Source organism: Alexandromys fortis, unplaced genomic scaffold (assembly GCF_014885135.2).
Source record: "Alexandromys fortis isolate MF-2015 unplaced genomic scaffold, M_Fortis_MF-2015_v1.1 scaffold_1, whole genome shotgun sequence".
NCBI lineage: Eukaryota > Metazoa > Chordata > Mammalia > Rodentia > Cricetidae > Alexandromys > Alexandromys fortis.
This window is the reverse complement of record NW_026067927.1, coordinates 35075779-35099083: the sequence shown is the minus strand read 5'-3', so window position 1 is coordinate 35099083 and position 23305 is coordinate 35075779. Positions and strand designations below refer to the sequence as shown.

Below are 23305 nucleotides of genomic sequence, written 5' to 3'. Positions count from 1 at the left end.
AAAAGAGACAATTATTGGACTTGACCTCTGCTCTTCAAGCAAAATTTAATATCCTAATAAATACTTAATATCTATTAAGCCTGTTATCCTGGAACTAGCTCTTGTAGACCAGGCTGGCCTCGAACTCAGAGATCTGCCTATCTCTGCCTCCCTGCTGGGATTAAAGACGTGTGCCACCACTGCCCAGTTGGCAGTCATTATCCTTAATTCTTTACTACTGAACCCTTTTATTCAGTCCTTACGAGCAGGCACTGTTTCCGCTGTGAAGACGCGAGAATTGAGGCGCAGGCTAATCAGGTGGCTTGTCTGCATCTTTTCCACCCACCATCTACAATCTCAAGCACATTGCTTCAGGATATCTCCACTATTGGTGAGAAGTCAACTCTTCAACTCCTTCCCCTCTTAGGCCCCGACAAGCAACACAACCCTTGCCCACCCTGTGACTCTGCATTCTACACCACAAACTCAGCATTCAGCTCTTGACATGGCCAACCTTGAAGGCAGGGCTGACTTCCTGTGGAGACCAGTTAGGTAGGGCCGATGAGGAGCAGTGATACAAGGCCATGTGATCTCAGTATCTCAAGAGATTAAATTTTACATAAAAACCAAATGAACCCATTTTATATCACAGCATTCAGTTGATAGTGAACATCCTTGGTATGATTATGGTAAGAATGCACTCTGGGTCTTCCTTTCAAAAACTAGGAGTAAAATACCAGCAACCCCACAATTTGTTAATGGTTTTGACAAACTCATTACCATACATCTGCCACAAGCAAACATGCAAGGGATCGAGAGAGTGATGTTCACAGGTGGAGAGTGACCCTGGAATGTGAAGTCCTGTGTCCACTGCAAGAGGTTCCTCTCTCTCTCTCATTTTTATTTATTTTTAATTTTTTTCATTTTCAAGACAGGGTTTCTCTGTGCATCCCTGGCTGTTCTGGAACTCACTCTGTAGATGAAGTTGCCTTGAATTCAAAAGGTGTGCGCTGCCACCACCCAGGAAGTCCATGTATTGTCATAACCGCTGAGAGTTAACTGTACACAGGACAATTTTTTCTCTTTTTTTTTAATTGGGAAACAAATGTAACAAACCTGAACTCATTGAAAATAAATTCAGTAACTTAGTGCAGGCTCCGTCTCCAACCAGCACCAAAGTCTCTGCTTGGCGTGTTGCCAGCTGCTCAAACCCCAGAAAGGACAACTATAAGACACCCAAGTCAACCTCTGGGCCCCTTTCCTGCATTGCAATCCCTCTACCCCACCCTTAAACCAACACACATACACCCTAGATCAGCAGGCTGGTCTATGCCAAAGGCAAGGAAAGCGAAGTTCTTGGAATAACAAGCCCTGATACACCATGACCTGCTCAAAATCCCATGTAACAAAGGAAGACAGAAGGAAAATCTGCTGGCTGGCCCACCCACTTCCCTCCCAATCCTACCCCAGAAAGCAGCCCCACATCCCTGATCAGTAACACTGAGAATCTAAGACACCAAGGGCATCACCAGCTCCTGAGTGATTACTGCGAAAGGTCCAGAGGTGGAGGTGGGGAGGGCTTGTCCCACCCTCCACCCCCGCTCAGCATTAGCCAGCCAAGTACTGTCCTCGGCTGGAGCCTGAGCAGCGAGGGCATGCTTGCAGTCCCTCTCCCTTCAGAACACCTATGGCTGAAAACCAGTCCTCCTCCCACAGAGGAGCCAGTTCCAGGAGGTCCTTCCCAAGAGCCTGGAAGAAAGATTGCCTGCGAGGCTTGGGACAGCTACACCAACTTCTTGGCTTCAAAAAAACTCTTGAGGTGCCGCATCTGCCAGACGCCAATGGCCACAAGGATGAGCGTTTGCAGGATGGACCACCACAGCACTCGCTGGTTGGTGCTCTCGCTGGTTTGTCGGAAGCGCTCCTCCCGCCACTGTCGGGGAAACGATAGCAAGTCTTAGCTCAGGACTGCTAGAGCCACTGGGTTCCCAGCTTGCAAGGATGCCCCAGGGCCACCCACTCTGCATGGACTACCTTCAGCACCAACAGGCAGGTGACTGCCAGCAGACTAATGCATTTCCTAAGTCTGTCTGTTCAACTGTCAGGTACAGGCCTCACTTGACCCTTCCTGACACCCAGAGAAGAAGTAAGGTGGTGGTGACAACCCCAAGGGACAGAGGTGTCCTGGAGTGCTTAGTGTGGACTTCTGTCCAGGTCTCTCAATCTGTTCCTTCAAGATCATATACGTCATATATTCATACTGTTTGGTTGACACAATACTTTTGTTGTTGTTTTTGCTTGTATTGTTTTCTTTCAAGATGTGGTCTCACCGTGTATCCCTGACTGGTCTGGAACTTATTATACAGACCAGGCTGGCCTCAAACTGCAACTGATTCAACTTCTGCCTCTAGAACGCTGAGATTAAAGATGTACGCCACCATGCCTGTCACCACACAGCATTTTGTCAACATTTGCCGGGCAGTGTGGCGCACGCCTTGAATCCTAGCACTTGGGAGGCAGAGGCAGGCAGATCTCTCTGAGTTTGAGGCCAGCCTTGTCTACAGAGCGAGTTCCAGGACAGTCAAGGATATTACACAGAGAAACTCTGTCTCCAAAAAAAAAAAAAAAAAAAAAAAAATCAGGAAAATTTCACATAAAAATCTGGATCTTGGCCTTTAATACCAGTACTTGGGAGGCAGAGGCAGGTGGATCTCCCAGACCTTTAGCTCTTGGGGGCGGAGTGGGGTGCTGAAAACTAAGGTTCGCATTTTCTGTAAGGAGGCCCTGGCAGGCACTATAGTTTTCCTTGTTTAGATGGGTCACAGCCCCACAACTCCTTAAGGCGACAGATTCCTTCAAGGTACCTGTCTGGTTCCTAGTCACAAATAATTTAGAGACTCTTGGTTCTGGCAGCACCTAGGACCTTTAAAACAGCACAAGGTGCTGGTATTAATTGCCAGGCTGTTCTTTTTTTTTTTTTTTCCGTTTATTTATTAAAGATTTCTGTCTCTTCCCCGCCACTGCCTCCAATTTCCCTCCTCCTCCCCCAGTCAAGTCCCCCTCCCTCGTCAGCCCAAAGAGCTATCAGGGTTCCCTGCCCTGTGGGAAGTCCAAGGAACACCCACCTCCATCCAGGTCTAGTAAGGTGAGCATCCAAACTGCCTAGGTGCCACGCTGTTCTTCTCTGTGTGACTGTGATTTAGCGTGGCTCAACTACAAGATGGATTCTGTCACGGCCACTCACCTTTTAGACCTGCACTCTGCCACAGGTAAGTCCCCTGGGGTCTGACACTGAATCTTTCCTGACCAGCGGCCTCTGAGAAGCTGGCCGCTCCCCGCCAAGCACTCACCCGCTGGTAGTTCTGCTCCTTCTGGATCTGCTCCACTTGCTCCACCAGCTGTCGCACTCTCAGCTGCAGCTCGCTCAGCTTGTCTTTGGCAGCAATTTCTGCATAGTCGTTCGCGTGCTCACCTACCTGGATGTCAAGGTGAACTCTCTGGGGATAGAAAACGAGATAAGGGCGTTGCCTCTGAATGCCTGACTGGCAGCTGAGCCCTCTACTTTCCTGCATTTTTTATTCAGCTTACATACTGAGACCCCACTCGGAGCTGCGGGCATACAAGCAAAAAGAGTCCATCTGGGCACATGCTCTGACTAAAGCTCGCACAGTTTCTTCTCTGTAAGTGTGGCTTCTGCAGAACAGAAGTCCATCAAAAAGGAAAAACACGTACTCTAAAGATACATATATCTGTACTAAGTACGACTTTTCTGGTCGTTCTCGAAATTCAGTATGAGATAGATAAATAAATACATAGATATCATAAAAATTTCATTAGGAACTACAAGTAATCTAGAGATGATAAAGTATACAGCAGGATATGTATGCACTGTATTAAAATACTCTATTAGGGCCCTAAGGAACAGCAATACAAATTGACCAGTCACGGTTGTTCTGTATGTCTATTGGAAATCTAATGGCTTTAAAAGACACAAACCCAATACCCACCCCACCACTTACAGTACCAAAAGTCCCTGTCTTGGTCCCTTGACCAAGCTATGATGGCCTTTAGTCCCACACGGATGTACTTACCAGCATGCCTCCAGCAAAGAGAGAGAACTTGGTAGAATTTGAGTGAAGACAGATCTGGTGCTCACCAGGGGTATGGGAGGTGAAGGTGAACCTGCCCTCAGAGCCATACTGCCGGGCCAGGATGACCTGGAGACAGGGGAGGAGTTTCAGTTAGTGATGCTGTAGGGAGGCTGGGAAAAAAACAGGATAAAGGGTCTTCTAAGTACCGCAAATCATGTCACAACACCAAAAGAGCCAAAGTTCTCAACAGCAGTTGCCAGCAGGGTTGAAGGGTCTGACATCATCAGGCTAGCCAGCGACTGCTGCCAGGAAGGACTCGACTCTACTCCTTTTTAGCTCTTTCCATGTCACTTCACTGTTCCTGTTGCTGTTGTGCAGACACAATCTCATTATGTATCCTTTGCTGGCGCAGAAATAGATGGTCTGCCCGCCTTTGTCTCCTGGGGGCTGGGATTAAATGCATGCTTCACCACGGCCACCTTGTTGCAAGATTGTCTTTTCTTTATGTATTTTGCCTACATGTATACATACGCTCCACGCACATGCCTATGAGTGGGTGTGAGCCATTATGTGGGTGCTACGAACTGAACTCAGGTCCTGTACAAGAACAGCAAGTGCTCTTAAATGTCACTGAGCCAACTCTCCAGGCCCTTGATGAACAGTGACGATAACGGACTACTACAACTACTCTGATGCTGACAACAAAACTACTTTGTTTTTCGTTTTTAAAAAAATTATTTGTCAAAATTAAAAGGTACTCCTTTTTTGGAAAGTGCTCTGTTTTACGGAGTTCTGGTCTTAACAACAGTTTTAGCATTAGCAACTTTTTGATACCCATCACTACAATTGATCCACTTGTCACTAGTATAAGAAAAGTGAACTTCCATTTCACAAGGTAGGTTAGTGGTTCAAGGCCAGTAAATGACTTGGAGGAATCCGGCAGCAGTCACTGAGAAGTTGAAAACAGCTACCTGTCCAGCAACCGCGCGCAGCCCAAGCTTGTGGTGAAAACTCGGCATCTTTCCACATCACCAATTGTCTACCTCAGTCGACCAGATATGGAAACTAACAAAAAGAAGTGCCGAAGCTTGCTCGACGCGGGTAAGGGCCAGCTCACCTTGTCCTCCGGGTCTTTTACCTCCACGAACATGCCAAGCCCAGGGGTGGCAGGCTGGTACTCCTCCCGCTGTTTGTCATACAGCTGCGTCCGGTAATTTCCTGCAGACAGGAGGAAAAGGGAAGATGAGAGGAGCTCGATGAGGCGCGGGGTTGGCTCCCGACAGGGCAGAGCCAGGCCAGCTACCCCAGACAGTTCGCATCCCCCAGCCCCAAGACCATTGACTTGTCCCAAACGTTCCCCTTCGCCCCCGCACCGATGACCATGGTCTCGTCCGGAATTTCCTCAATAAAGCACTTCTTCTCTGTCTCCCCAATGTGGAAATAGAGCGCGTCTCCACGGGCTGCAAACCACAACAGCAGCAGGAAGGCCCGCATCCCTCTTCCCAGCGAGAGTCTGGGTGGGGTCCCGAAAACCCGCATGCCTAGCTCGGTAGCCATCTTGCCCCACCTGCCTGCGCAGGCGCAGCCGGCCGAGCCACGTAGCCCAGCGGAGGCCGCCGCGGTGCCTGCCGGGACTGCGAGTTCCGCCGCCTGGACTACAAGTCCCTAAATACCCCACGCCTCCGCGCGGCAGTACCTGATTGGGGCCGATTTCTACAGGACGCCAATGAGCTCTCCAAAAAGATAGACTTTCCTTTGATTCCGCTAAATAGCGCGTTGATTGACAATGGTTGTCAGACTTTTGATATATTGTGAAACCGAGGCAGGTTTTTGAGGTCGCAGAACGAATATAAGTAGAGGCAAGATTCGTACTTGTTTCGTCCAGTAGTATTACAACTTTCCGTCTTCCCGATCCTCTCTCCCTCTCCCCACCTCTCTTTACTTTTCTTTGTTTTGAGACAGGGTCTTGCTGTGTATGTCTCCCTAACCTAGAACTTACAATGCAAACCCCTCTGGCCTCAAATTTGTAGCGTTCTGCATGTCTCTGCCTCCCAAGTGCTGGGATATAAGCATGCAGCGCTGTGTTCAGCCAGCCTGCTCCCTTTTGGTTACGATGTGCATGGTCTATACTTTTCCATTAGTATCTTTTTAATTTATTTATGTCCTTGTATAAAAAATGAACCTCTTATGGGCAACATAATTAAGTCATGCCTCTAAAAAGTCACTCTGCCAATCTCTACCTTTTAGTTGTAGTTTATACCATTCACATATAATTTAATCATTGATTAGATTTATAGCTAGCATTTGTTATTTGTTTCTGTCTTGTGTTTATTGCTCACCAAAACTTTTATACTTTGTTGCACTGTAGCTTGGTTTTTTTCTTTCTCATCCAAGTCTCCCTATGTAACCCTGGCTGGCCTGGAACTTGACCTGTGGACCAAGCTGACCTTGAACTCTAGTGCTGATATTGAATTAACCCCTTCATGCCTGTAGGGTTCATGAAGGATACCCATCCCTCTCTAGGCCTGAGGTTGACAGAGATAAGGAAAACAGGGAAGTCCACAAGGCAAAAAGAGGGGCCCCACATTGTAACTCGGACAAGAGTGAATGGAAAATTTCCTGAACAGGCTGATAATGCAGAGATTCCATGAAGCAGGAGATCCAGAGGGCACTATAGTAAGGCTGATGGGGAAAAGCAGCAGAAAAGCTAGATCTAATCCCCCTCCAAGCCTTTGAGATACAGGATGGCAAGAGACGTAGGTCCACTGTGCCTCTGGAGATCTTCCAGATGAAGTACTTGGACAAACTGTGAGCCTCAAACAATTTCCACTATAATCCATGAGAACCAGCAGCTGCAACAGGGCCAGGCTGCATAGAAGCTCAGTTCCATCGTCACCCAATCTGTCAAACACATCCCCCAGGCTTCCTGTCCTTTGGCCCCATCAGTAGCAGCTGCCTCTCTAGGAGCACAGCTGCTGATTGTCCTTCAGGGTTTTCTCAGCCCCACCTTAGATAACCAAAAAATCTAGTGAGGCAAAAGTTGTTTAGGCTTCTTTGTGCTAATGTAGTAAGAAATTCAGCAAGAAAGGGGCTGTCCTATACAGATTGTTTGGCGACCATCCCAGACCGGAGCTAAAATGGCAGGGATGGGAGCAAGTTTATGATCTGAACCCGAGCGTGGAGGGACCTATGTTTGGGGGTGCGTGTGCTAAAGAACTGGAGATATAGGAAGGGTGAGATGCAGCACGAATAACAAGAACCCAGAGACAGATATTGGGGTTCGACCTGAAGATCAGAAAAGCAAAGCAGCCAGCCACTGACTCTTACTCTACCTCGGACTGAAATGGTGACCCTGCCTCCGTGAACCCTTAGGATGAGACTGTCTCCTCCCGTTTTATATTCCTCTCTAGTTCTGGGATTAAAGGCATGCACCACCACTGTCCAGCCTCTATGGCTAGCTACTGTGGCTACTGGGATTAAAGGTGTGTGCCACCACTGCTTCATCTGTATGGCTGACCAGTATGCCTGTTTTACTCTTTGATCTTCAGGCAAGCACTATTTATTAAAATACAAATGAATTATCACTAGTTAGGGGAGGGCAAGAATTATTTAGGCAATGAGATTTGGTAGGTCAAGGAAGCTGCAGAAGGACGATGGAAACGTGGGGGAGGTAAGTTCGGCTGAGGCACCAAGGGGTTACCAGGGGCCAGGTCCTCTTGCATAGATCTAGAGATCCAAAGCTGCAGTTATGGGTGGGTGATTCTTGAGGGTGAGAGAAGGTGGCAGGGATGTAGTTGGATATAAGGCTGGAGCACCAGGGGGTGGTGGCTCACACCTTTAATCCCAGTACTCGGGAGGCAGAGAGACAGGTGCATCTCTGTGAGTTCGAGACCAGCCTGGTCTACAGAGCTAGTTCCAGGACAGGCTCCAAAGCCACAGAGAAACCCTGTCTCGAAAAAAAAAAAAAAGAAGAAGAAGAAGAAGAAGAAGAAGAAGAAGAAGAAGAAGAAGAAGAAGAAGAAGAAGAAGAAGAAGAAGAAGAAGAAGAAGAAGAAGAAGAAAAAAAAGACTGGAGCTACCCTTAAGCCTATCACTAGGGAGGTAGAGACAGGTGCATCTCTGTGAATCTGAGGCCAGCCCGGTCTGTGTAGTTAAGTTCCAGGCCATCTAAGGCTACACTTTGAGGCCTTGTCTCAAAAATAAATAGATAAAAGAATTGGAAATAGGCTTTGGAATGTAAATGTGCCCATCATCGTAGCAGCTTTACAACAGCCCCAAAGTGAACCAATCTGCATGCTTGCTTCAATTCGCATCTGAAATGTTGCTCACAAGCTTTTGATTGAACACTTGGCTTCACCTGGTGGCACAATCTGTGAAAGTTGTGGCACTTTGGGGATGATGGCCAAGTAGAAGTGGATCCCAACAGGAGACCTTGAAAGCAATGCTGGGGGGGGGGTGTCTTTGCTCTTGGTCACAGTCCAAGTGTTTTACTTCTTGATCTGCTCACATGACAGCTTCGACTGCAGATGCCCCAGCTGCCACTCTTCCTTGTCCCGATGAACCATATTCTATGGAACTGAGACCCAAAATAAACTTGTCTTCCATTAAGTTGCTTTGCTAGGTATTTGCTCCCAGAGATGTAAAATTAGAAGTAAGTGTTGTAGGAATCCAGCAGCGTCATTGTATCAAAGATAAATATTAGAATAGAATCGTCTTTGCTAGACTTTAAACTTGAAGAAGTCTTGGTGGAAATCCGTGATTGTTTTCTGTGATTTATAGAGTTGTTTTCTAGGGCGCTTCGCGGTCTTTGCATGACTTCCGGCACAGCTGAAGCTTTTGGGTTACACGATAAAGACTAAAGTGGCGGGGTGTGCTGCTTTCCTCCCGATCAGGGAGATACAAGGAACGTGTTTACTCAGAAAACAACTTTGTGCAACAATCAATACATGCCAGTGGCCAAGTCAGAGGAGCAGCAGGTGGCAATAGAGCTTCAGGAGACAGGCCAAACAGAATGCAAGGCACTGATGGGTAAGTCCCGCATAGGCGAGGCTCCGAGGGCTTCGGCTCCAGAATGCTTCTTGCTACTGCTGTGCCTTTACATGTTGGCTGCTGCTGCCATTTTTCTCTGGTACCTGGCATGGTGTGGATGGGGGTGGGGGATCCCCACTGCCTTTAATGTAGTGTGATTATTTCATGGAAATATCCCATTCTACTGGGTGTAGAAGTTAGCTTGATTCAGGAAATAACTAGGCTAGCTAAAAGATATAAAGCAATTATATATTAATATAAGGGAAAAACTCACAAGACAGGAACGAGAAGTCCAAGTTCAGCTGTGCTGAGAGGGAACTAGAGAGAGAGAGAGCGCGCGCACCTGGGCCTCTCACCCATTTTTCTCTCGGTTCCCAGAAAGCCACTTAAAGATAGTTGGTTAACAAAGCTTCCCCATCAACTAGGGGTTTATACCTGTAGCTTATTATGAAGACGATTTCCTCTTATGCAGTACTGTTTAACTGAAGTAATGATTTTATACAATGATAGAATTTTGATGATTAAGGATTTTTTTTAAGATTTTATTTATTTATTATGTATACAACATTCTGCCTTCATGTATGCACACATGCCAAAAGTGGGTGCCAGATTTTATTACAGATGGTTGTGAGCCACCATGTGGTTGCTGGGAATTGAACTCAGGACCTCTGGAAGAGCAGCCAGTGCTCTTAACCATTGAGCCATCTCTCCAGCCCCATGATTAAGGATTTTTGACAAATGTAGTCAGGGATTATGATAGAGGTTAGTTTAGTGGGGAGATTAATATAGATAAAGGTATACATAATATACATATATTAAAAATAAGTCTAGGGGCTGGAGAGATGGCTCAGTGGTTAAGAGCACTGACTGCTCTTCCAGAGGTCCTGAGTTCAATTCCCAGCAACCACATGGTGGCTCACAACCATCTGTAATGAGATCTGTCACCCTCTTCTGGTGTGCAGGCATACATGGAGGCAGAATGTTGTATACATAATAAATCTTAAAAAAAAATAAGTCTATAGTGATGCCCCTTCCCTGATAAAGCAGGAGCTGCATAGGGGAGAAAACAGGAACAAGGAAGTGTCACACAGCAAGGACCTACAAGTTTCGTGGCTTAGGTTAAATGATTGAAGAAAACAACTGAGTCCCAGGACTCAAGTTCAGGCTCACTCAAGTTCTTTTAATCTTAATGTTGGGGGATGTGTTCACAGGTTTCTGTGTGCAGCACAGCTGAAACAGAGCTTTAAACAATTGACTTCATGAAACCAGAAAATAAAAAAATTGGGCAGTTAGTGAAGATGATTGGAAAAAAACTCTAAAATATGAAAAGTGAAACAAGTATTTTTTGAGACAGTTTCTTTGTGTAGACCTGGCTGTCCTAGAACTCGCTCTGTAGACCAGGCTGGTCTTGAACTCACAGAGTTCAAGTTCTGCCTCCTAAGTGCTGGAAGATGCCTCCAGCACCCAACCAAAGCACATTTTTTTTCATATTTTTTATTTAAAAAATTTACTTTTCATCTTACATACCAACCCCAGTTCCCCTCCCTTCCCTTTTTCTGCTCCCACCTCCCCCCTTTCCACTCCCCATTCACTCCTCAGAATGGGTAAGATCTTCCTTAGCAAGTCAAGAATGTTTGGAAAGACGAAGCCCCTACCCCATCAAGGCTGAGCAAGGTATCTCGCCATAGGGATTAGGCTCCAAAAAGCCAGTTCGTGCACCTGGGATAGGTCCTCATGCCACTGCTAGCACGCCACAACAGATCAAGACACACAACTGTCACCCACATTCAAAGGGCCTAGTTTGGTCCATTCTGGTTCCCCAGCTGTCAGTCCATAGTCTGTGAGCTCCCACTAGCTCGAGTCAGCTGTCTCTGTGGTTTTCCCCATCATGCTCTTGACCTCCCTTGTTCAGATGATTCCTCCTCCCTCTCTTCAGCTGAACTCCAGGAGCTCGGCCCAGAGCTTGGCTGTGGGTCAGTGCATTTGTGAAGCACAATTTTAAAGAAAATAAGCATCTAAACATAAGATGAATTCTATGTAATATTAAAAGAACATTAAAGGAAGTTTTTTGGCACATGCTGCAATGTGAGTGAGCCTTGAGAAAACAATGCTGAGTAAAAGAGAGAAATCATGATGAGCTATGGTGGCACATGACTTTAACCCCAGCACGCAGAAGGAAGAGGCAGGTGGATCCCTGTGAGTTTGAGGTCAGCCTGGTCTACAGAGCAGGTTCCAGGAGAGTTGGAAATGCATACAGAGAAACCCTGCTGTAAAATAATCCTTCTGCATACTGTGAATATGCATTACTCCCATTGGTGAAGAAGGAACCTGATTGACTTATAGCAAGGCAGGATAAAGTTAGGTGGGACAATCAAACTGAGGATACTGGGATGAAGAAGGGTAGATTCAGGGAAGATGCCAGCCGGCCACCAAGGAAGCAGGATGTGTAGAAAATAAGGTAACAAGCCATGAGCCATGTGGCGAAGCATAAATAAGAAATATGGATTAATTTAAATGTAAGAGTTAACTAGTAACAAGCCTGAACTATTGGTCAAGCATTTATAAGTAATATTAAGCCTCTGTATCAGTTATTTGGAAGGAGGAGGTTTGGACAGAACTGTCTACAAAATCCTGTCTTGAAACATCAAAAAAATTATTCACAAAAAAAAATATACTATATGCATATACACATATGTTTTGTATATCCATATACCATTTGCATATTCATATATGTATATATACATATATGTAAAATATATGGAACAATCAAGTTCATAGCGACAGAGAATGGCATACTGACTGTCATGGCTCAGGGAAGCAGGGAAGATGCTCCTAGGGTTTAAGTGTGAGATGGCAAGAGTTCTGGAAATGCCTTGCACAAACATGAATGTATTTAATACTACTGAAATATATACTATAAGGTTAATATACCGAATGCTGTGCCTATTTTACTAGTTGTATTTATTTGTTTGTTTGTTTTAAGACAGGGTTTTTGTGTAACAGTTTGGTTGCCCTGAAATTTGCTCTGTAGGCCAGGCTGGCCTTGAACTCAGAGATCTGCCTACCTCTGCCTCCCAACTGTTGAGTTTAAAGGCACGAGCCATCACTGCTCAGCTTACTAGTCATCTTTAAATGCCCTCCCCAAGAAGTTGGTCTTGGGAGATTTCAATACCTCTAACCCTACTTCATTCTTCAATGGTCCTAATCTCATCTTTACACCAGGTCCTTCATTGTAACTGAGTACCAGGTTCCAATACTGCTGTAACCAAGCCTCTCTAGTCTTGATTGAAAATTCTGTTATAATTTGACCTTGAATTGAACATCTGCTTCCCAAAATGTGAATGCATACCATATGAGACTATCACTTCCTTAAAACTCCTCAAATCTAACACTTCCATAGGAATCTTGCATAGCTTTGTGGATACCCATCGTCTGTCAGTTCCTGTAAGGTGATTGGATAAAATTAGGGCTAATCATTTGAAGTCCTTGGACTGTTCCTCTCTAACTTATAATGCAATGTTGAGATTGGTTCTTTTTAAACTCCTGTCTAAATCTGGATATTTCTATGATCTGTTTTAATAAGCTTTCCTAAGACTTGTATCTTGGCACTCATATTAGCAACTTTTTTAGGGATAAAACAAGAACAGTCAAACTGATAATGTTTATAATTCACATTATGTAAATCCCTTCTAAGTTAATTATCTTCTCATATAATCGTCCCATTTAAACCATTCATTGTGTAATCACACAGAGACCTACCTCCCTTCATTGTAATAGTGTTTCCAATTTTTTCAATGTGGGGAAAAATGTTCTCTCTTTTTAACTTTTTTTTAAATTTCCCCCTTTAAGAATTCCCAATTGTCTGACCTAATCTATTGACAATGGCGATGAAGATGATGAAGTATGAGCCTGATTGTTGCTTCATAGAACTGTAGAAGCCCGAGCCGATAGTCAAGACAGTGACCTAGTTTGGCAGAAGCCAAGGAGGGAGTCCTGGAAAAGCCCACAACCCACCACAAGAAGGAGCCCACTGTCTGAAAAATGCACACAAGGGATTGTGAGGAAGAAACACGTGCAGCGGGAGCTGCCTAAATCCAGACCCAACTGATAGTGAGGATGTAACTCCAGCAGTGTTTGGAGCCCAAGTACCTGTGGAGTTTTTCTTTAGAGAGGCTACAACAGAAAAACCCAGACCAGCTCAGAGGGCTTGGAGGGAGGGGTAGAACCCAGCCAACAGGGTGGTGACTCAGGCCGTGTGCAGCTCCGGCCTTTGTCAGCAGCTGCAAAGTCACAGGGAAGTGGCTTTTTCGTGAGTTTGTGCCCCATGTTGGGTGCCAGATGAAGACCGATTCTAATTAGTCTTAATAATAAAAACCTGGAGTCAGATAGTGGGGTAAAAGCTAGTGGCTAGCTCCACCCGATGATCTTCAGGCAAGCTTTGTTTGTCAGAACACAAAGTATCACTACAGGAATTCTCACCATACCTGGCTGTCCTGAACTCGCTCTGTAGACCAGGCTGGTCTCCATCTCAGACATTCTTCTGCCTCAGCTTTCTAAGTTCTGGGATTAAAAGCACACCCTGCTATGCCAGGCCAGACTTCTTCTTCTTCTTCTTTTTTTTTTTTTTTAATATAGGCTATTTAGCCTTAGGTATTTAACAGGACCAGTACAACACTGCAAACCGTAGACCCGTATCTATTTATTAACCTATTTAACATTAACTAATTAATTTTAGACAGGGCCTGTCTATGTAGCCCTGGCTGTCCTAGAACTCACTGTGTAGACTAGGCTGTCCTTGAACTCACAGAGATCTGCCTGCCTTTGTCCTGGATGCTGGGCTCAAAGGTGTGTGCTACCATGCCTGGCTAATTTTAGGATTTATTGTTCATCCTCTAGCACATACACACATCATGACTTCCAACTACACCACCGCCCAGCATGTTTTGTTTTTTTGTTTTTGTTTTTTTTCCCCCTAAATTACACGTGTCTATCTGTGTGTGTGTATGGACAATTGAGTGTGGGTGCCCTCCTTCTGGGGCCACGAGGTTGTGAGGCATCCAGTGTGCATGATGGGACTTGAACGCAGGTCGTTCAAAAGCAGTGTACGATCATAACTACTGAACCATCTCTCCAGTCCCTTGCTTACTTAGTTAAAAAGAAACATATACGTTACCATAGCATTTATCCCGCAAAACAACATTTTATACAGGTGGAGGGGTTCCTATGCTACGGATTTCAGGCATCCGCTAAGGTCTGGGAATGGCAAAGCATAGCTCCAGAGACTGCACTGTTCTAGACGGCAAAACCTGCCAGTCCGCTTCAACAGCAGCTCGTGGAACTGGAGTCTATCAGAAGAAATTTGTCAGAATGTTCTCTCAATTCTGAGCTCTGAAGCTCTGAACTACCTCAGGGCTTCCTGTGTGACAAGGAAGTACTCTGCCCTTGAACTATGTCCCCTTCCCTTGGTTGTCTGAGACAGGGTTATACTAGCCGCTCCTGCTAGCCTGGAACTAGAAACCGAATTCTGACTCTGAACTCACCAACCTCTCCCTTGGTTCCTACTCCTGGTGGCTCTATCATTTTTTAAAGGTCACCTTATCTTGGCGGTAATCAACCGGAGTCTTCTAATTATCTGATAGCGACCCTGACGTCTGTCCGGGTTGCACCCAAGGGTAACGAACACACTTGGAAGCAGAAGTCGGAGACCATCAGTGTAAGTTGGAGGACAGTCTGGTGTACAAAATGAATTTCAGGTCAAGGCAGCTACATAATGAGGCAGTGTTTCAAAGAACCAGAAATAGGTCAGGAGAGATAGCTGGTGGATAAAAGCGCTTGCCATCAATCCTGATGGTCCTAAGAGCCACAGTGTGGAGGGAAAGAACTGATGTCCTCTGACCTCCACATACATCCAAGTGGTGTTCTCTCTCTCTCTTTCTCTCTCTCTCTCTCTCACACACACACACACAAACACACACACACTTGAAACAATAAAATGAGATGAATAAAATATGATCATTTTTAAATTTTGATTTACTTCTTCATAGTTAAAGTTCCAAATTCACTCCTGGCTGATGCTATCAATATAAATTCCATATCTAACTACCAGGAAGTTTCAAAGTTCCACTAGTCAAAGCATAAAACAGACTTCACTTGAAACTTAAAAAAAAAAGTTTGTTCCATGTGCCTTTATGTTTCTCCCCCACAAAAATGGGTGGAGATGACATTTTAACAATTAAACGCTTAACTGTTAAATATTTCTAATTCTCTAAGTGTCCTTAAAGTCTGCCGCAATACCGCTATTTAAAAAAATATTGCCTTAGTACATGCCCCAATCGTTCTATTTCTTGTCACACTGGTCGTGATTATATATTTAAGTGACCACCTTTCTCACCACACTCAAGAAGGTGCTGGGAACGCGGGGACTTCCAGTGAATGACTCATTACAAGACGCACGTTTCCCTTGGTGTCCTTCACCTCAAGCTGACCACGAGCCCCCTCGGCGGTGGCTGGATGATATCTAACAACCTTGGGTCGTCATTTTGCGGCCTCCACGTTGCTCCCTTGCAAAATGAGAATAATTCGTACCTGCCTCCAAGGGCTGCAGGGAGGAGCCAGGCGATGAGTGGGAAAGTATCGCAGCAGACATTAGTTAATCCACTCAACATGTAACGGTCCATTAAGCTACTAGGCCCGCTATTACAGTGCCACAGTGTTTCTCCCGCAGGTCGTGGCCTAGGACGTGTGCCCCGGGCAGGATCTCGCCCCTGGGCTGGTCTCCAACCAAACGCCGGGTAGTGGCCTTATTAAAAATGGCGCAGGAGGCTTCAGTGGCGAGTGCGGCGGCGCGGACTCGGCGTGCCCTCTGACCTGCTGGCAGCGGGCGGGGAGGGGTGCCGGGTGCGGCCATATTGGCTGTTGTCCTGTGAGGGGAGCGGCGGCGGCGAAGGCGGCGGCGGCGGCGGCGGCGCGAGGGGAGCCAGCGAGCGGCGGAGCGGCGCGGAAGGCGGCATGACGCGGAGGCGGAGCAGGCCGAGCGGCGGCGCGGGCCGGCGGGAGCGGGCGCGGGCCGCGGGGCTGCAGAAGCCCCAGGCGCCCGAGCCGCAGCCGCCGCCAAGCCTGGAAGCTGGAGCGGGTGCAGGGCCCCCGGAGGCGCCTGCCGAGCGGGATCGCAACAGCCCCAGGGAGGAGGACGAGCCCAAGCTGGCTCCAGGCCCTCAGGTAGGAACGAGCAAGACGACTCCGACTGCTCGGCTGCTTTCACCTCCCCGGAGCGGGAGCGGGAGTGGGGCGGGATTGGGCATGGACACACTATCGGGCTGGGGCCAGATCCCAAGTCCGGCGCAGACGCTTTCAGTCCCCTTACCGGGAATGGAGGCTAGACCCCTCTCCAGAATCAAAGCTCAGCCTGCCCTCTTGCGACCCGTGTTCAGCCCCTACTCCGGAGCTAAACGTTCTGGCCATCCGGGCCGCTGGGACTGGCGTAGGTCCTGAGACCACAGCCCGATTGTCTGCCCCCCACTTCCCTTCTGACCCATCCGATTCCCCCGGCCCCTAAGAGATCATCTCAGGGCGCTGGAACCTCGGGGCTGCAGCCTGGGTGCGCCCCCACTCCCGCCCCCGCCCCCAGCAGCTTCGTTCCTCTCCCAGCACTGTCTGCAGCCACTACCCTCAACAGCTGTACCTCTGCATCTGCCTTCTGGGACCTCCCCCCCTTTCCCCACCCAGCAGAACAGTTGGAGCAGACAGGCAGGCTGCCCCAAAGACTGTTAGAACAACTCCGCCAAGGAGGAAACCCTTGTTCTCCTCCCTACCTCCTGTCCCGTAGGGTGTCCCCCCACTGTCCGCCCCCGGCCCTCGCCAGGCCCCTAGTTTGGTGAATCCTGTGAGAGTTAAGAGTACACCGGAGGATTCTCAAGCTTCCAGCTTGCCACCTGGAAGGTCACTTTCTTCTGAGCGAAAGAGAGAACAGGAGAGGCGGGGGCGGCGGGGGCCACAGTTGCTCAGGGAGGGTTGTGGCACCCGGGGCTGGGTGGCTTGCCCTAAGCTTGCTCTGACAAAAGAGTTTTGAGTTGGTTTTTTGGCTGAGCCTGCCGAGGAAGGCAGGCCCCTGCAGGAGTCTTGGAGGGTCGGATGCAGCGCCCGGATGAGGATGAGGCGTGGCGGAAGATGCGTTTGGCTCTGCAGACACTGCATCGGGCAGCAGGGGACTCTGGGAGGCTGGTGCAGCCTGAAGGCATGGCTCTTGACAGCCTTCTAGTAGAGTCTCTGGAATTGTGCATGTGAGTGGGGATGCCATTTGGGGTACCATTCCTGGAAAGCTTTCCCTGACCTCCCCATATACCAAGTGCCCTCTGTGTCCACAGCCCTCTTTGCTCCCCTCTGGTGGCACCACTCCTTCTGGGATGAAACTTGTTGGTGTGTCTGTCCCACACACTGAACTGTAAACACAAGGGCCTCGAGGGTGCCATGTTTGTGATCCTCGGTCCCTATCCCAGGCTTTGCCTTTACACAGTAGCACTCATTAGATGACTAGAAGGAGAATCAGCCCAGAGTCTGTGCCTAGTGCAACCCAGTTTTGATGCTGGCCTCCTTTGTGTCTCGTATCACGGTGAGAAGATTTTTAATTAATGAAAATGCCACAGCTTCTTGAATGTCAGAGCCTCCCCATCATCCTGCCTTGTAGCCTAGTCAAATAAGACTAAGAAGGTAGACTCTGCCTCTGCTGGGTCTAGCTTTCAGCCAAACGTCACTTCCCCTTCTAACCTATTGTGATCACCCCTACCAAAAGTGCTATTAGCTAGAAGAGAGGGCTGTGAAGCTGTCTGTTGTCCTCTTTCGTTCCCAACAGATAGAGAATACTTCAGGTTACTGCCCCATAGAGAGACCAGAAAGTTGGGATAGTGTCTTAACATTCAGTTTTATTGAAATACAGCTTTCCCTAAAATTACAGCCTTTATTAATTCTTCTGATCCAGGTTTTTATAGATTCTTATCTACTCATTCCTTTATTCCTGCCAGGCTGTTGACCCGCCTTCCTTCTAACCTTCCCAGCTCTCCTGTTTCTCCTCAGCATCTAGCACTAATACGATGTGTTAACCTCTAATACAGTTCTTTGTCTGCTTCCCTATGTAACTTGTAGAATGCAAGAGCCTTGTCAATCACTATCAGATCCCTGTTCCTAATGATTAACAAACATTAGTAAACAAACTAGAGGTATGACTACAGTTACTGTGTTTTTCAGATGGAGAAACAGAAACCCACAGCAATTAAATATTTACATAAATGATTCCCACTTAGAAGGCAAAAATCCAACAAAAAATTCAATCTTACAGTCTCAAGGGAACTGGAGCATCAGCAGATTGCTTTGATTTTGTCCCACTTTTTCCTGGGGTAGAGATGAGATTTGTGCCCTGTTCAAAAATGCCTGGTGTCAGGGTAGGGGGTTGGTCATTGCTTCTTTATTCACTGACATGACTTTCTTAAGGATCTTGGCTCCTGACCCCACTCAGCTCTGTCTGGATGTAGTGGATAAGGAGTGAAATTCAGTGTTAATATTACCTGCTGAACCAAATCCATGGGTGACAAATGAGACCACTTCCAGTCCATAGACTTATTCGAAGTCCCAAACTCATACACTGTTTTATTTTTGTTTGTAATCTTAATGTGAGCTGATATTCTGAAGCAAATGTGTGGCAAGGTATGGTGATTTGTGCCTGGAATTCTAGCACCTGGGAGGCCGAGATAGGAGGATAGCTTTGACTCAAAGCTAGCGTGAGCTACACAGGAAGTTGCAGGCCAGTCTAGGCTACATCTCCTGTGTCAGTAGCAATAAGGAAAAGATTTTTCATACTTGCACTTGTTCCTCTTAAAACCTAGAGTCTTGGTGAGCTGAACCCACATCTCTCCAAGCAGTCATCTGTAGTGTCTAAGTGACGCATGCTTCCCTCAGGTAGCCTGTGCTCCAGCCTCTAGGCGCTTCCCATGCCTCTTTATTCATTTTCATAACCTGTACACTTTTAGATACAAGCCCTTAAGTTATTTGGGATCCCAAAAGTTCTTTCAGTTGTTCTAGCTCACTACTAAATCTGGCCTGCTCACCCAAATTCCCCGACCCTTTTACTTCAAGATATAAAGCTTAAACAGGGGAAAAAAAAAAAAAAAAGCTTAAACAGGTGCTGCCTTACCAGCAAAGCATGGTAGTAAGGTAGAGGCGGGTCACCTCTGAAAACCTAGAAGCATTCCAGGGTGGCAGTGAGAGCTAGTTTACTGACTTGAGTTCAACCCCGCTTTTGCCCCTGCTTCGTGTCTTAGAGCTGGTTTCTTCCCTGTTTGAGCCTCATCAACAACAGAATGTGAAACAGCCTCTGTGCAGTCTCTTCTGGGTGACAGGAGCTGCACCAAGTAGCCAAAGCCAGCTTTATCATTCCTTCTACCTGCTGTTTGTAGTCTCACGCCATTCATCTGGTAGCCTGTTTGTGTGTTGGCACCCAGGAGGCTTGCTCAGGAGATTGAGTGGGCAGTAGTGAGCTCATTCTATCTATCCTCTCCCCCTTGGCTTTCTGCAGCACCCTGGGACAGTCAGTTTAGTGGAAAGGGCCTCCAAAGACCTGGTTCTTCCACTGCTCAGAGTAAATCTGTTCCCTTGAGAAACTGGCCGGGTGATCAGTCAGTATCTTTATTGAAACCATTTCTTTGTGTTTAATTCACTCAGCAAGCTTCGAAATGATCTCTGTAACCAGGGCCTTTGAGGCTCACAGAAGGCCAAGGTAGTTCCTATCCTCAGAACCTTCCCCTGGTGGCTCAGGCCTATACCACATCCATGGCCAGTAGGAGGAAGTGATATGAGAGCTAATCCTGCTATCTAGGTCTTTGTAAGCCAGAAAAGACCTTTTGGCTTACATAAAAATATCAATGACCTTTGAAGATAAAGGCTTGCCCATTCAGTTTTTTAAAAAAGTAATTTCCTTAAACTGTCTCAGAGTCATTAGTTTCTGCTAATAGATGGATGATTAAGGTCATAACACCTTCACTTGTTGTTTCTAAAGTTCTTTAGAGCAGGGACCATTTTAATTAAATCATGTTAGGGTATGTGTTATATCAGTGTGATCTTTATTGCTCAAAATATGATTGTTACAACCTTACCATGCCATTTAGTCTGCCAACACTGAGTGACCCTACAATGCCAGACTCTGGACTAATTGCAAAATCAGAAGTGAGTGAAACCTGGTTCCTGTCTTCAAGGATCTTATACTGTATAGTAACTGCTGTGGTACCAGAGAAGGTGCCGTGTCCTACATCCCCTTAAGTGGCCTTTGGAAGCATTTCAGCCCTCGTGGTTTGTTTATCCCGTCATAAAGGTGACAGTAAATCCAGGTTTACTGGGTTAGTGACAGTAAATCCAGGTTTACTGGGTTAATGTTAGGAACCAACAATTCCTATCTGTCAAGCACTTAGCACAATTGTAGCTATAATTGTAGGTGCTTGCTGTCTGGGATCTCAAAACATGGTAACCCAGGGAAAGCTGAAGCAGAGAAGCTCTTCAGAGCCTGTCTTCATGGTCGAATATTTCCAGAAAGTAAGGTGGGGAAATGAGGTTGCGTCTACAACAGTGGTTCTCAGCCTTCCTAATACTGCAGCCCTTGAATACAGGTCCTCATGTTGAAGTGACTCCCAACCATAAAAATATTTTTCTTGCTATTTTATAACTAATTTTGCTAGTTACGAATCATAATGTAAATATCTGCTATGCCGGATATCTGATATTCACACCCTATGAAAGGGGTTCTCCCCGAAGGAGTCACAATCCATGGGTTGAGAGTCACATTTGGAGAGCAGGAAGAGTCAGGCTGATGCTCCACTCAAGTGGTTTGGGCATCGAGGAGTCAATGAAGTGTGTTAAGCAGGAGGGCAGACTTGATGTGGTAAACCCTCTGTGATACTGTGTGACAAAGTGATTCTCTCTCTAGTCCATGTCTCCCTCATGCTAGCCCTAACTAATGTCCAGATCCTGTGTTCTTTGTTCAGCCCCATCCCAGACCTCCCCAGCTAGGGCTGGAGCCCACCCAGGATCCATTTTTGGATTGTTCTAGGAAATGCTAAGTATGGCTGGATCTGGGAGCTGCTAACTTGAGGAAACCTAGCATTGTGGGTTTTTTTTGTTTTATTTTTTAAAGGGCTGGAGGCTTGAAGATATAGCTCAATAGTAGAAAACTTGCCTAAGTTTAAGGCCTTGGGTTTGGTCCTTAACATCACTTAAAAAAACTAAAACAGGGACTGGAGACTTGGCTTGGGGGTTAAAAACAAACACTGCTCTTCCGGAGAACCTGGATTCAATTCTCAGCATTCACATGATGGCTCACAACCATCTGTAACACCAGTTCCAGGGATCCAGCACTTTCTTTTGGCTTCCATGGGCACCGGACACACATCTAGGCAAAACATATGTTGCAAGGAGAGCGGGGGTCCCTTTGTTTGTCCCGGCTGCCCATCTAGCTCTGTCAGTAGAGCATGAGACTCTTAATTTCAGGGTCGTGGGTTTGAGCCCCACGTTGGGCACCAGGTGTGCTGGGAGTTATGGCGGTCAGACGCTTAAAAGAAATCCCACACTAGCTCAGAAATAAGAAATAGGCATTTATTAAGGGGTAAACTCACAAATCAGAATTCTCCACTTGACTGGTTGAATCATGCGACCCAAAGGAGCAGCCGACCAGCATGGCACGGAGCAAAGGGAATGAGCGGGGAATGAGTGAGAAGGGGTGTGAGAAGTGGTTCATGTGCTCGGCTTCCCTGTGAATAGTAAGAAAGGCCATGCCCCAGTAGGCGGGCTAATACAAGCTATAATGTTTCCTGCAACATTAATATGCTCATATACACACAGAAAGAAACTGCCTTTCTCCACTTCTTCAGTTGTTGACTTAATAATATTCAGCTGCTAGTTTCCTATTGTTTATTAGCCTACTGTGTGCCTCTGCTGAATAATTGGAATACAATGATTCTTGAAACACTTTGCCTGTCCTTGGAAATCCCGTGGTGTTGTAGAAATGACAGGTATTGTGAGCTACAGCCATGCATGGTGGTTCATGCCTGTAATCCCAGCACTTGAGGCAGAGGCAGGTGGATTTCTGTGAGTTTGAGACCAGCCAGGGCTACATAATAAGACCCCGTTTTTTTGTTTTGTTTGTTTAAGATAAGAGATCACCTCTGTTTTAAAGAAATACGAAAGAGCATAGGGCAGTCCAGAACAGAGCCCTGTTCAATCTGACCATGTACTTGGAGGATTTGAGGAAAAAAGAGGCGGTGCATTGTGTAACTGGGGAGGGGAGTATTTAATGGTCCTTCACAGGCAGGTAAGAACTAAGGAAAGGCAAGCTTGTGTACTAGGAAGGGTTGAAGTTGTCGCTTCTATATCATTCTTATCGTTTACAGTAGGTGACTGTTAGCTGAGTAGCAAGAGGGACATGCTGCAGTTTCATAAGCCGTCTATCTCCCTTTCCTCCAGCCAAAACTCTTGGCTCCCTTTTTGACCACCCTCTTTAGAATGAAAGTAGGTATTTCTATTCTGAAAAGGGGTGTGGGGAAACTAAGGCAGGAAAAAGGGCCAGAGGAACTGCAAACACTAAAGGTCTTTATTAGGAAATGAGGGCCATGTTGTATAACATGGGGGTTCAAAATGCCTTGAAGGTAACTGTTTAGTCCTCTGTCCTGTGCTTCAAGTAATCCATTTGGTTTGGGCAAGTCTCACTTAGTAAGTTTCCCTGTCATTTCTTCCAGGGCAGAAGAGGAAAGAAACTAACGGGTATTGAGCACCTACTGTGTGCCAGACCCAGGCCAGGTACTTTACATAATTTATTTCCTTCTGTCCTCACAACTCTGTGAAGTGTGGTGTTATTCCCATTTCATAAATCGAGAAACCTGAGACTCAGAGAATTTGAATTGTGTTCTGAAATACTGAAAATGGCGAAACAGTGATTTGAGCTTAGAACCATGTCTCCAAAGTTCATGCTCTTCCTTGTGAGAGACCTGTCCTGGAGTTAAGGGTAGTAAAGCAGCATTGACCCAAGGATTCAGTTGGGCCTTCTCTTGGCTACTTGTTTTGAAGCAGCTCGAGTGGATTGGATAGGCTGCTAGGGTCGCTAGGGTCGCAGACGCAGCCCCACTGCTGTCCTAACTCAGCTTGTACAACCAGGGAAGGTTTTCTACCAGTTGACC

At 46.6% G+C, this 23305-nt stretch overlaps 2 protein-coding genes across 11 annotated transcripts in view; one reads left to right on the top strand and one right to left on the bottom strand.

The window, feature by feature from the left end:
* Window positions 1-1050: 1050 nt before the first annotated feature.
* On the bottom strand, window positions 1051-15827 carry Tmed9 (transmembrane p24 trafficking protein 9). Of its 2 annotated transcripts, none has more exons than XM_050143456.1 (5): window positions 15684-15827; window positions 5188-5288; window positions 4071-4196; window positions 3330-3476; window positions 1051-1912 (listed from the first exon to the last, which is right to left on the bottom strand). In XM_050143456.1, the coding sequence occupies exons 1-5, from the start codon at window positions 15742-15744 to the stop codon at window positions 1763-1765; spliced, it is 585 nt and encodes a 194-aa protein (XP_049999413.1). In that variant the 5' UTR covers window positions 15745-15827; the 3' UTR covers window positions 1051-1762. The 2 variants fall into 2 exon arrangements, with proteins under 2 accessions (XP_049999413.1, XP_049999411.1); XM_050143454.1 differs by lacking the exon at window positions 15684-15827 and adding an exon at window positions 5444-5656.
* Window positions 15828-15996: 169 nt separating this feature from the next.
* Window positions 15997-23305, top strand: part of Fam193b (family with sequence similarity 193 member B) — a 35190-nt gene continuing 27881 nt past the window's right edge. Inside the window, exons 1-2 of one of the 9 annotated variants that reach the window (XM_050143450.1) lie at window positions 16195-16316; window positions 17185-17377. In XM_050143450.1, the coding sequence (XP_049999407.1) occupies window positions 17229-17377 (149 nt within the window). In that variant the 5' untranslated portion in view covers window positions 16195-16316; window positions 17185-17228. Of the gene's footprint in view, window positions 16317-17184; window positions 17378-22867; window positions 22929-23305 lie in introns of those variants that run through there. The other 8 variants (XM_050143449.1, XM_050143447.1, XM_050143445.1 and 5 more) reach the window with 8 other exon arrangements.